Source organism: Papio anubis, chromosome 3 (genome assembly GCF_008728515.1).
Source record: "Papio anubis isolate 15944 chromosome 3, Panubis1.0, whole genome shotgun sequence".
Classification (NCBI taxonomy): Eukaryota; Metazoa; Chordata; class Mammalia; order Primates; family Cercopithecidae; genus Papio; species Papio anubis.
Window position 1 is genome coordinate 69,891,536 of NC_044978.1, and position 12,180 is coordinate 69,903,715.

Here is a 12,180-nt window from a genome sequence, read left to right on the forward strand (position 1 = left end):
AGGAGCAATAGGTTTACCACATAGCCTAGGTGTGTAGTAGGCTGAGCCATCTATTTTGTGTTAGTACACTGTGATGTTTAGAAGAGGACAAAATTGCCTACGGATGCATTTCTCAGAATGTGTCCTGTTGTTCAGTGACGCATGACTGTATTCCATGAGCACTATAGTCACTATCACAGTAACACATTAGGAGAGAAATCTCATTTTTAAATCCAATATAATTTATCACACATTAGTTCACTCTACTGCTTTGATTGATTTTCTTTGGTTGTGGTTACCTGCGTACAGCAGTGAAGTTTCAGAAAAACTGAAGTTGCAAAAGGTCAATTACTCAATGAAGGAAAGATAAACCATTGCATTGGGGGACTAGAAGATACTTTTAAAAGTTCTCAGATTATCAATTTAATGATGTGTTTCTATGTAGTGAATAATGCCTTACATTCTTGCCAAGAGTATTTTGAAGGGAGTTTGTTAAAAGTATATCAGCTAATTTTTTTTGTATATCAATGCTAATGATGTGTCATTCACACATTGTGCAATCCATAATTCCAGATTTAATTCTACCAAAAAATATAGGTCATTGCAAAATGCCATATTAAAACTGCAAATGCATGACAGGAAGACCAGGATGTAGACAAAGCAAAGGATGACGCCAACTCTTTTTTTAAAGAAGCAAGCTAGGGATTCGACAAAAAAGCTGAGCCATTTTAAATGGATACTTTTGAGGGAGTGTTAATTCCAATTTAATTAAAATGACGCATTAATTTAAAAATTGGGCTAACTGGTTGCCCTCGACAGCACCCAGGTGCTCTCGGATTGCGCCAGTGCTCTCGGATTAACCTAATTGTACAGAGGTGCCCTTGTTTTCTAACTTCATGCACAAAGCACTGGAAATTATTTGTTCGCTTTTTCTTTTCCAAGAAAATCTTTTTCCAGTTATGCAAAAGGAAAATTTGAGGCAATGGTTAAAGGCACTTAAGTTATAGTTATTGCTGTTATCACTAACTTTAAGCACGGGTACGGCTTTGTTGCAAGTTACCCACCTACACCTGCAAATCTGTCTTGCTAGCACACGCCCCAGCTCTCTCCACCCGGTGGTCCGTGGCTGGAGCGCTTTAAGTCACTGTGCGGGCTGGGCTCCTAAGGAGGTCGGTCCCGCTCCTCGAAGACCCAAGCGTAGGGCTAGGAAAAAGCTAGGCGGGAAGGTCATTGTACTCCCAGGCCCCAGGAAAAGGACCCAGGGTCTAACCATCTCTTACTTTCGGGTAAAACTTCTCACATCGCGACCTTCCCTCCCTGGAGCACTCTGAGAACACACCCAGTCACCTAGCGCGCTCCCCAGAAGCCGGCTCGGCACACAGCGCACCCCAGCGGCCGCGTGGCCTCCTTCCAGCCGCGGCCACTTGGCTTCCGGAGAGCTCGCCGGGCGCAGCCGCCGCCTCCCTGGAACCAGGGGACTCAAGAGCCTGCGAGAGCCGAACACTCGCGGACCCCAGGGAGGGGAGCGGCAGCTGCGCCTGGCCCCGCCCACCACACCTGGGCGCCCGGAGGACCGCGCGGGGCGGGGCGGGGCAAGAGGCTGGCCTGGCGCTCCTGCCGCTTTGCCAAAAGCCGGCCCGACTGGAGCTGGACGAAGGGGGAGGGTCTCTAGGCCGAGTCCTGTTCTTCCTAGGGAGGGACCCCAGCTGGGGTGGAAAAGCAGTACCAGAGAGCCTCCGAGGCGCTCGGTGCCAACCATGGAGCGGGCCGGCCCCAGCTTCGGGCGGCAGCGACAGCAGCAGCAGCCCCAGCAGCAGAAGCAGCAGCAGAGGGATCAGGACTCGGTCGAAGCATGGCTGGACGATCACTGGGACTTTACCTTCTCTTACTTTGTTAGAAAAGCCACCAGGTAAGAAGAGGACCCACGGAAGACCCGGCCGGGTCATGGAGTGTGACCCGGGGCTGATTTCTCTCTCCTATTGAATTGTGCCCTTCGTTCACCCCTGTTCCCAGGCCCTTTGCTTTTGGAGTAGGTCCTCGGTCCTGTTACGAGGTAGAAACCTCAACTCTAAGCGAGCAGAGTCGAAAAACTCAAGCGTCGAATTTGATACAACTTGCTCACAAAGTTCAAATACAAAAATGTACTTGCCGACCTCCCACCCTCACCCCCGCCCTTCTTGGTATTCCACGGGAACATGATTATTTTCATACATCCGTGCTCACGGGCCTTCCCCTAGCCCCTCTCTAGCTCCCTGGTTCCCCTAAATCCAATCAGCAAAACCCAAACAGTTTCTGAGCCCCTTCCCTGCAGCTCCGGAAGCACCATTTCCAAGTCAGTCTTGGTGGCTCCGCTCCTCCCACGTCCCCCCTTGCCCTGGCCCTGGCTGGGCGGGGAAGCTGGGGTTAGGGACGAGACCAGGGGGAAGCCCAAAGGCAACATGACGGAACCTTCCCAAAGTGAGTGCGGTCGCCTGTTCCCCCCTTCCAGTCCCCTGCTTCTCCCGCGCACCTCCTTTCACTCGCTTTTCCGCCGATGGCTACGCCGCCAAAAGTAGAGATCTGCAGAGGAGTTTGCTGCGTGCACACAAAGGGCGAGGGGGAGGCGCCGCCCGGAGCGGACCCCAAGGGGCAGCGGAGACCCCAGAGGCCAGCTCTTTCTGGTCCAGAGCCAAGCGCCGCGGCGGCCCTTGCGGTGGGCGGGGAGGAGGGAGCCTGTCCTTTTGGAGGCGGCTGCGCAGCGAGCAGTCAGGGCGCTCGTGGGAAACGCTCGCGGGAGAATTGGGGAGGAATTGAGACTGGGAGTAGAGGGAGAAGAAGAATGGAGCAGAAAGTGCTTGGCGGGCGGGTTCCCCGAAGTCTAAGGAGTTGATGGATAGCCGGGGTGCGCGGACTCCAGGACGTGCGCCTTTGCAGAAGGAGTCCGTGCCCAGCTGCCGCCTGCTCTGGGCAGCGCCCGTCGGGCAGCGGGTGCTGGCCGCCTTGGCCGGGAGGGTGACACACGCCCGGCGGTGATGTTCGAGGAGCTCGCCCGGGTTCGACACCCGGGTCCCACCCGCCGGCGCGCGGCCGCGGCTCTGCCGGTCGCTCCCCGCCAGGGGGCGGCGCAGCGCGGGGCGAGCGGGAGGCGACGGGCGGCGGCGCGGAGGCCGGGGCCGTGAGGGAGCTGGCTCCGAGTCGCCGACCTCACCTCACCTCACCTGGGCACGCTGTTGCCCCTACGGAGCCTCCTGGAGTCCAGGATCGGCGGAGTTCGAAAACGAACTTACCACGTTTGCTATGTTGCCCTTTGGAGACAAAACGAGGTACTTCCTTCAGCATCCCCTTATCCCCCTTCCCACTTTTTCCGGGGGCGCGGCGGGTCTCGGGTGCTGGGTGGTGGCGCCCCGGTGGCACCAGTGGGACGATGTATCATTGAAAATGGACTGTATAACTTTTGTTGTTGTTGTTATTCTTTGCTCTCTTGCAGATGTATTAATGAGGGTCTTAAATTGGGCCCTTTTAAATCTTTTTTTTTTTTTCTCCTAAGGAACGTCCAGAGTTGGTGTCAATTTAATCACTTTCAGGGGCTTTTTTTTTTTTTTTTTTTTACAGAGTGGAAGGCTCTGGGATTAATCTTTTCTCTTTAGTAATCCAGCCCTTCTTTTAAAATCGTCTTCCCCCGCTTTCAGCTTCTTCCTTCAAAACCCTAAATCTTGAGCGCCCAGAGTATAGCCCTGAAAGTGGTTTCTTTTTCAAGGGCACTTGTTTGCGAGTTTAGGGTGAGCCACTAAGGCCATGGAGGTCTAGAATGATCGGTTACTGTGGACCAACAGTTTTCAGGGGTCATCTGCTCCTCTGAGGCCATCTGCACCCACTTTCCTTTCACTCTGCGCATTCCCAGCCTTCTGCTCTCCTTAAATTACAGCGCATAGAATGATCAGCGGGCCAGAGAACCCGGCAGATTTTTAAAAGTGTGTATTGGACCTGTTCTTTAGGCAGATTATAAAAAGTTTAAAGAAAAAAAGTTATTGTGTAATAAATCAGCATAAATGTCCTTTCTTCGTTCCCTATTTTTCTTTTAAAGATGTAAACTAGGGATGGCTTGTTGGTCGTTTTTGACTAGTCATAGATAAGAACACTACATTTTCAGAACCTACCAACACTTTGAAAGTGTAGCAACATTTTATTGGAAAATAAATGGAAAGAGCTGAGTTACATTTCTTTTCCCATTACTTTTTCTCCCAAGCAGCATAGGATCAAAATCCTATTTCTCAAAATTACCATGCTCACTGTAAAATTTAGATCATCTGAGACTCTAAAAAAACTTTTTAAAAAATTTCGGTTAGGGTTTTTAAATTACAGTTGATGTTGGCAGTAGGCTGGACACTTTCTGTGGTATATGTATGTGTGTGTATACATATTCTTAAGAGTTTATGTCGAGTGTAAGTTGGAAAATGAAAGTGTAAAATATTTAATAGTGCAGGTCCTCAATTTTAAGAGTTATAATAAAGTGCTGAGAGTCATCAGAGTAAAGAATATAACCTAAGAATTTGTGTGTAGCCGGAGGTCTTTCATGAAACAATATTCCAATTTGGTTTTATATTTGGTGGCATTAGCAGGAGACTTAAAATGTGAATAAGAGGATGGACATTTGTTGATTATGAAAATGCAAACCACTAACCCCAGTGTGGTTCACATTATTGTGGTAAAAACTTATTGCATACGTTTTAACTTTATAGCTCAGGATTTTTTTTTTTTAAAGTAGAAGCTTACATTACTTTGCTTTTCCCCTCTTTTTACACTTTGTAAGTGTAAAATGAATATTGTATGTGATTCAAGAAACCCATGAAACAAAATCGTTCTGTAGATGTATGTGGCATGTTTTAAACTTTAAAATATATTTATATTTACCCAGATTGTCCATCTGCACCAGTAATCAGGCTTGCTGACATAAACAATTTCTGCATTATTTAACTGTTGTCATTGGACATTCATGCATGATTTTCCATCCTTTTCTCAGACTAAATGATCTACATTCAATGGTAGTTATTGAACATCAAGGTTCTGGCATTCCCAGATTCTCAAACACCTGTGAATTTGGGTCGACCTTGAAAGCATTTATGCTATTATATTACATTGTTTACTAACACTGTCTTCAAGTAGAGCGCTATGCACCTCATTAAAAGCTATAGGTAGGGCCTGGCACGGTGACTCATGCCTGTAATCCCAGCACTTTGGGAGGCCGAGGCAGGCAGATAACGAGCTCAGGAGTTCGAGACCAGCCTGACTGACCAACATGGTGAAACCCCGTCTCTACTAAAAATACAAAAATTAGCCAGGCATGGCGCGTGCCTGTAATCCCAGTTACTCAGGAGAATTGCTTGAACCCGGGAGGCAGAGGTTGCAGTGAGCCGAGATCACACCACTACACTCCAGCGTGGGCAACAGAGTGAGACTCCATCTCAAAAAAAAAAAAAAAGCTATAGCTTGGAGCTTTTTAGTTATCACAACCTGTTTGTGTCCATTTGAAGGTGTCAATTGAATGATTGAGAACATAGTCTGTTGGCATAAACATTAATTTGAGACCAATAAATCACATCTGGAAAACTCCCAGGTCACTATTCTAGACAATTTGCAGTCCTAAAGGCCTCAGCTACTGTGTTAATTGAGGGCTTTAATGCTTATGCCTTTACAACTGAAGCTTTCCTGGTGCTAATGCGGCTTAACAGCTGTTGTTATTCTTGACAGCATATTAGAATAAAGTTACCTTTCATTAATTACTAATCAGCTCTGTGATTGTGGGTGATGTTTTAGGTCATTTAATATTGTAAGGATGACATGATTGACTTTATTGCTTTGTTTTGTACCAGGCAAAAGCTTGAGAATATCTGGCATATACTGGAAATAAGAGATATTAAGTGAGGGCAAGTTTTTATGACAGCTTGGATCAAAGTCCAGAAACAGAAGTTTTACACTCCCATATAGCTTTCTATGATAGACTTTATTTGACACTGCAAAGCTGTGCTGAATTAATTGAGGTTCCTGGTCCTGTGTTTGGAATTCTGTCTTTCATTTTTTTTCCTTGTAATTCTTCTCTCACTTCTAAAAGCTGTAGCATTTTTATTTGCATGGTATTTACAATACAATCAGATTATGTATATAAATGTTGCTATGCATTTTTAAAAATTATTGTTTCTAAAATTATACAGGAATATAAACTTTTCACAGTTTTCAGACAAATGAATTGTTAAGCATATTTGGTGAGGCAGTTGTTAGTGTTGATGATAATAAAACCCTCTGGGCATTGACCCAATCTAACTTTGATATTGTTTATAGTATTTTTATAATGGTAATTCTGGTGCAATAATGGCCTTTTTTTTCCTTATGTTATTCATAACCAGGGTCCATATAACCAGCTCTAAGCTGCCTTTTAGTGCACTTGAAGCACTCTTCTGGATTGCATTCTTCCTGCCTGGAGAAATCCATAGGAGCCCCTGAAATAATGTTTTTCATTGCTCTTCTATCTCTAGTGTTTTCAAAGTTTCAAATTCAGACTCATGTTAGAGCCTACACTACATGATTCCTAAAAATGTGGTAGAATTAATGCAATGGCAGTTAGTATAGATGGATATCTTTAAATAAATCGATTTGCTTAGTATAACACAAACTTAAATAGGCTTGTGGTATCATTCAGTAGCTTTTTTTCAGTCTGTCATCTGATGATCTGTAGAAATTGTCAATATTTTCACACGTTTATGTCCTCAGCACCTCAAGATGAGGGAATTTTTAGTGTTTTGATTATGCTATGCAACAAAATTTCCTTTTTAAATTATTCTGCTTAAATAAGTGATTTGACTCTGGTCTCCAGTATCATTTCTTTTGAAATATTTGGAATTCCGTTCAGGTTGTATTGGTAAAGGTTGTACCTTCGCCCTTATCTGATTACAGAGAATGTGTCCTACTTTGAGGCACCCCTTCCTCTAGATTTGAAAATACAAATTAACTTAGAAGTTAAACCTATAATTGCTGTGTCAAGCTATATTTGTTCTTTGTTCCCACAGCCCATTGTGGGATAAAAACCTCTTCCTAGGATTAAAAAAAAACCTTTAATAAGGACTGTAGGACAATTAAATAAATCAATGAGTTGATTGATAGTGAAGGGTTGAAAAATGATTAATTTCTGAATTTAGGATGCAGACTAGTTACTGACTTTGCAGGACTTCCTATGAAATTAGTTTAGCTGCATAGATGTAGATTCAGTTGGCCACTATTATAGCTGGTGAATGTGGCTTGGAAATATCTGTTATATCAGGTTCTCAGGGAAAAGTGCCTGTGAGCCACATACCTAGGAATAAAAATTGAAGAAAGCCTTTCCGTATGAGTCATTCATTTGATATTTAGCTCTGTAATCTTATTTACTGATTTGGTATTCTCATTTTAAATTACTTTTTTTTTTTTTTTAACAATGTAAGTGCTTAATTCATTTTCTCTTGAGTGGTAGGAATTTATATTCGTTGCCGACCAAATGTTTAAGGTAGGCAAAACAAACTATTAAGTTTATAAGAATCATTTTGATAAATATTCTAAAAATGTTTTAAAGCTTTTTTTTTTTTTTTTTTTTTTTTTTTTTTGGTGAGACGGAGTCTTGCTCTGTCGCCCAGGCTGGAGTGCAGTGGCGCAATCTCGGCTCACTGCAAGCTCCGCCTCCCGGGTTCACGCCATTCTCCTGCCTCAGCCTCCCGAGTTGCTGGGACTACAGGCGCCCGCCACCACGCCCGGCTAATTTTTTGTAGTTTTAGTAGAGATGGGGTTTCACCGTGTTAGCCAGGATGGTCTCGATCTCCTGACCTCATGATCCACCTGCCTCGGCCTCCCGAAGTGCTGGGATTACAAGCGTGAGCCACCGCGCCCGGCCTTTAAAGCTTTTAAAGATATATTTTCTCTGGTTTTTAGTTTGCAGTGAAAATGCTTTTAAATGTCTTATGTGCCATTGTTAGCTTTTTTAATTCTCAGGAGAGGGGAGACTTTTCCCTTCATTCTGAATTATAAAGTAAGATTAACTTTTTGCAATTTATTTTCTCTGAATAATTGTATTTTACCTAAAACCGGGAAAGGATCATCATTTGATATCATATTCATAGTGATAATTATAAAAAATAAGAATTTTCTTCTCTACTTTTAGTTGAATATCTATACTGAAAATATACAAAGAGAAAAGACCCTGACCTTCTGATGAAATAATTAAAACACACACACAGGATCACTGAAATTTAGAGTTAGTAGGGATCATATAATCTCATTTTTCAAACTTAAGTAATGTACTCCTGTTAAAGAAAGACATTCTTTTTGATTTACAATATATTAGAAGGCTTTTGGTTGCAAGTGACAGAAACTGAACTTGAACACAGAAAGAATTGACTCACATAATTTTAAGTGCTTGTGGGATTGGGTTGGCTGTGAATTTAGCTAATCAAATAATCTTGCCAAAATTCTGTCTGTCTCTGTGTCTGTCTAACTATCTGTCTGTCTATCTATGTATCTACCTATTTCTATTTATCTTTTCATCTATCTACTCTGTTTACCTGTCCTTCCTTGCATCTATTTATCTATCCATGTATCCATTTGTTCATGTATTCATCTATCCATGTATCTTTTGGCCCTGTGCTGTGTTGGCTTTATTTTCTTGCATGCTTTCTTCATGTGCTGAGAGTTTCTACTTGTTAACTATATGTGGGTCTTAAACTTCTGATATTAGAGAAGTACCTTCTTATCCATATCTGTCCTCCCCAGATTACCCTGGTCTTACTTGGGTCACATCCCAACTCTGAACCAATCATTATATTCAGGAGAGTAGGGTGGTTTGACTGTTTTGTTGGGGCAGGTAGCCCATAAGGTGATACGTCATTGGGGAAGGTACATTCCCAAAGAAAGTGATGTGGGCAGACCCAGAAGTTCTAGATATCTACCATACCTAGTGTTGACTTCTTTTTACTTTAATGTTAGAGAAATGTGAAATTCTTAAAAGCAGAATACATAAAAGCGATATAATTTAATCATAGTCACAACATTTATGCAACTGTAATGCCAAAATACATTCTAAGTTAATTATGAAACAAACAAAATGATAAAACCACAGCCAAATGCAGATTTACAGCATTCATTAAAATATTCTTGCAAAGTAAATATGGTTCTAACTACCTGAAAAACGGTATGGTAGGTCAGCTGGCCTTTGCTACAATGTGGCCTATAATGATTTCACTTCTCCCACTGGGTCTCTCTGAACAATCATGAAACTTTTATTCCTCTAGCACAGCATACCAGCTTTCATTTTTTACTTGCTATGAAGGCATGTATGCATATTAAATTTACTTCTTTATTTTCTCATTAACACAAATACAAACCTTAGAGCTAAAATTGCAGGGCAGTAGTTGGTAATAAGATGGTCATCCCAGTAATTGAAAGCAATTTATTTCACTTTCTTTTGTTTTGATTATGATTATTGTGAAAATATAAAATTAGAACATTTTATAGAACAAAGTAAAGATCTTCAAACATACTTGTTTTGAATTCTGAAGGCTCTCAAACCTCAGATAAATGCCATTGTAGTCCCATCTCTCCCATATCTAAACTGCAAAGCCAACTGATTTACATGTTTAGTGCATAGATTTCAGTTATTATGTTTTCTTTCAGATGTGGTAGGTTTTCCTTTAAGCAACTTCTTTTATATCATATGTTGTGAATGCACAGAAAATTACAAAATATTTTGTCCCTTCCAATTCTCAGTCAAATTTGAATGTAAAACCATATGAAGCAATTCTGCATTTTATTTATATTTGGTCCCAGTAAGCTTCTCAGATGTTTTCCTAGCTGGAGCAAACTTAGAAATACTAAATAACTTTGGGCAGAGTCTTCATTTCCTTACCATGCCAGACCCAAGCGAACTACTCACTATAACATCTGAGTAGAGGTTATTGGAGGATATTACTTAGAGGTGTCCAAAATCTCCCATTTTGTTTAATAATAGTCTGTTAATCTCTTAATCATCTAAACCATTGCTTCTCAAAAGAAGATGTTGGCATTTGGTGGTGACACTTTTTTGTTGTTAGAGGCTGTCTAGTGCATAGCAGGACATTTAACATCCCTGAATTCCAGACACTAAATGCCCCATCCGTGTGATGGAAAATCTGTTCCCACGCATTTCCAAATGCCCCTCAAGGGTTGGCACCACTACTTGATTATGAGCCACTGTTGTGAACCCTTTAAAATTGATTTCTGTTTATGGTTAAGGGCCCTAGATAGGACAGCCTTAGGCTTCAACCCCAGACCTACTTTTCTAAGAGGAAGACTAGGTGCATTATTTACTCTCTCTGTAAAATGGAGATGATGGCATTTACCTCATAGTGTCCTTAAGAAAATTAAAGGAAATAATGCATGTTTCCTTATCTTTTTAGTGCTGATTTTTAGTAGTTTACCATTTTACCTTGAGCATCATCAGTGCCTTAAATATAATCACAAACTTTGGTAGGCATTTTCTTATCCTGGTAGATGGGAATTAAGTTCTGACAGCATAGTGATTTCATAGACTTTAAATGTCATTTTCATTTTTTAGATGAATTTCATTAATGGTTTGAACAGAAGCTTTTGTGGGATTGTGTAAGGTACTGGAAAGGGAACTGGAATGGGAGCCCAAACCCCCAGATTTTGTTTCCAGCTTTGCTATTAGCTAACTTTGTGACTGGCTCAAGTTAATGAACCTCAAACTTTAAGAGGGGAGGTGAAAGAGGGTGAAGACTCAAGGTAGAGAGATTCATAAATGAGCTTAGAAATCTCTTTCAGCTGTAAGAGTTCTTTATTCTCACCAGGAGAGCCGAGTATCGATTTCTCAGATTGAATAGTTTCATTCTTTTAAGTATTTTTCCAAATTTGAGTAGTGGATCCAGGTCAAATTATGCAAACAACATAACTAAAACTGTATAAAGTAAGGATCCAAGAGCAGGAAAAGCAGCCAACATGATTTTTTATGTGAGTTATTTTGTGTTTTCCCTACAGATAATTTTTAGCAGATTTCCATATAAGTTATCAATCATACTTTCCAGTGAGAAAATTTAGTATACTGTTTGCAATGCCAGTATTAGTGATTAATTCACATGACTGATGAAAAAGACATTGAAAAGAGAAAAGAGGATGGCATTTTAGTAGCTGACTTACAAACACAAAAATACACCCTGCAAATCTCCTCCAGAAGTTACTGCTGAATGGACTTGCTATATGGACATTTTTGAGGCACAAGGATTGGTATCACCCTACTTTTAGAATTTACCCAAGTAAGTACCCTTGGATAAGAACTAAAACAGCCAATTTAATCCATAAATTACCTATAGCAGAGTGTTAAAGCATTGTTTTATCAGATATTAAAACTGTGCTCCAGTTTAGAATTAATTATGAAATATTGCTCTGGTGTTCATCATAGTTAATTATTGTATTTTTTTACATTTGTTGTCAAACAGTTTTAACTTTTATATTTTGGGGAAAAAAAAGTCACCGAATCTATAACTTATTTTTTGACAAAAAAAAAAAAAAAAGTCTCTAAGTAGTAATGAAAAAAACAAATTATATTCTTGCATTTATTTTTCTCAGTTAAATGTTCATGACCTAATCTTAATATAAAATTCAGAAAATTTTGTCGTATGTAAGTGTAGATATTAGTCTGAAGAGTCCATTTTTTAAGTTGTAATTTGAAAAAATGCATTACAACAGCCCTCTCTCTCTCTTTTTTATTTTAATATAAAATACCTCTGTAGAGAAGTTATTGCTTTTAAATTAGGGGCTTAGGAAGAAGCAAGAGCCAACATCTACTTATTCTGCTGTAAAAATCCATTAAATAAATTTTCTTTATTTAAGAAAACCAAAACCTTAATCAGTTTAAAAAATATACTCCACTTAATATTCAGTTAACTTAAAAACAATAACTATCGTGAATGAAACACGGTGTATCTGACTCCAGCATCATTTCCTTTACTTTTATCATGATTTCCATTTTACAAAGAGAGTAAATAATGTACCTAAGGTCATATTCTTAGAAAGAGGTGATTCTTGGGTTAAAGTCTAAGTCTGTCTCACCTAGGGCCGTTAATCACTGTGCTATACTGAAGGTCAGTGTCAGTATTAATGGAAGCAAAGCAAAGGCTCATAGATTTAATGTCATGAAGATTCTATCTCAGG

General features: G+C 40.9%; 1 protein-coding gene across 3 annotated transcripts in view; it reads left to right on the plus strand.

The window, feature by feature from the left end:
- The first annotated feature begins 1,345 nt into the window (after positions 1-1,345).
- The window catches only part of PDE5A (phosphodiesterase 5A), a 128,489-nt gene continuing 117,654 nt past the window's right edge, over positions 1,346-12,180 (plus strand). The window contains exon 1 of one of the 3 annotated variants that reach the window (XM_003899129.5): positions 1,346-1,888. In XM_003899129.5, coding sequence (XP_003899178.1) covers positions 1,737-1,888 — 152 coding nt within the window. In that variant the 5' untranslated portion in view covers positions 1,346-1,736. Of the gene's footprint in view, positions 1,889-2,166; positions 2,437-2,693; positions 3,282-12,180 lie in introns of those variants that run through there. The other 2 variants (XM_003899130.5, XM_003899131.5) reach the window with 2 other exon arrangements.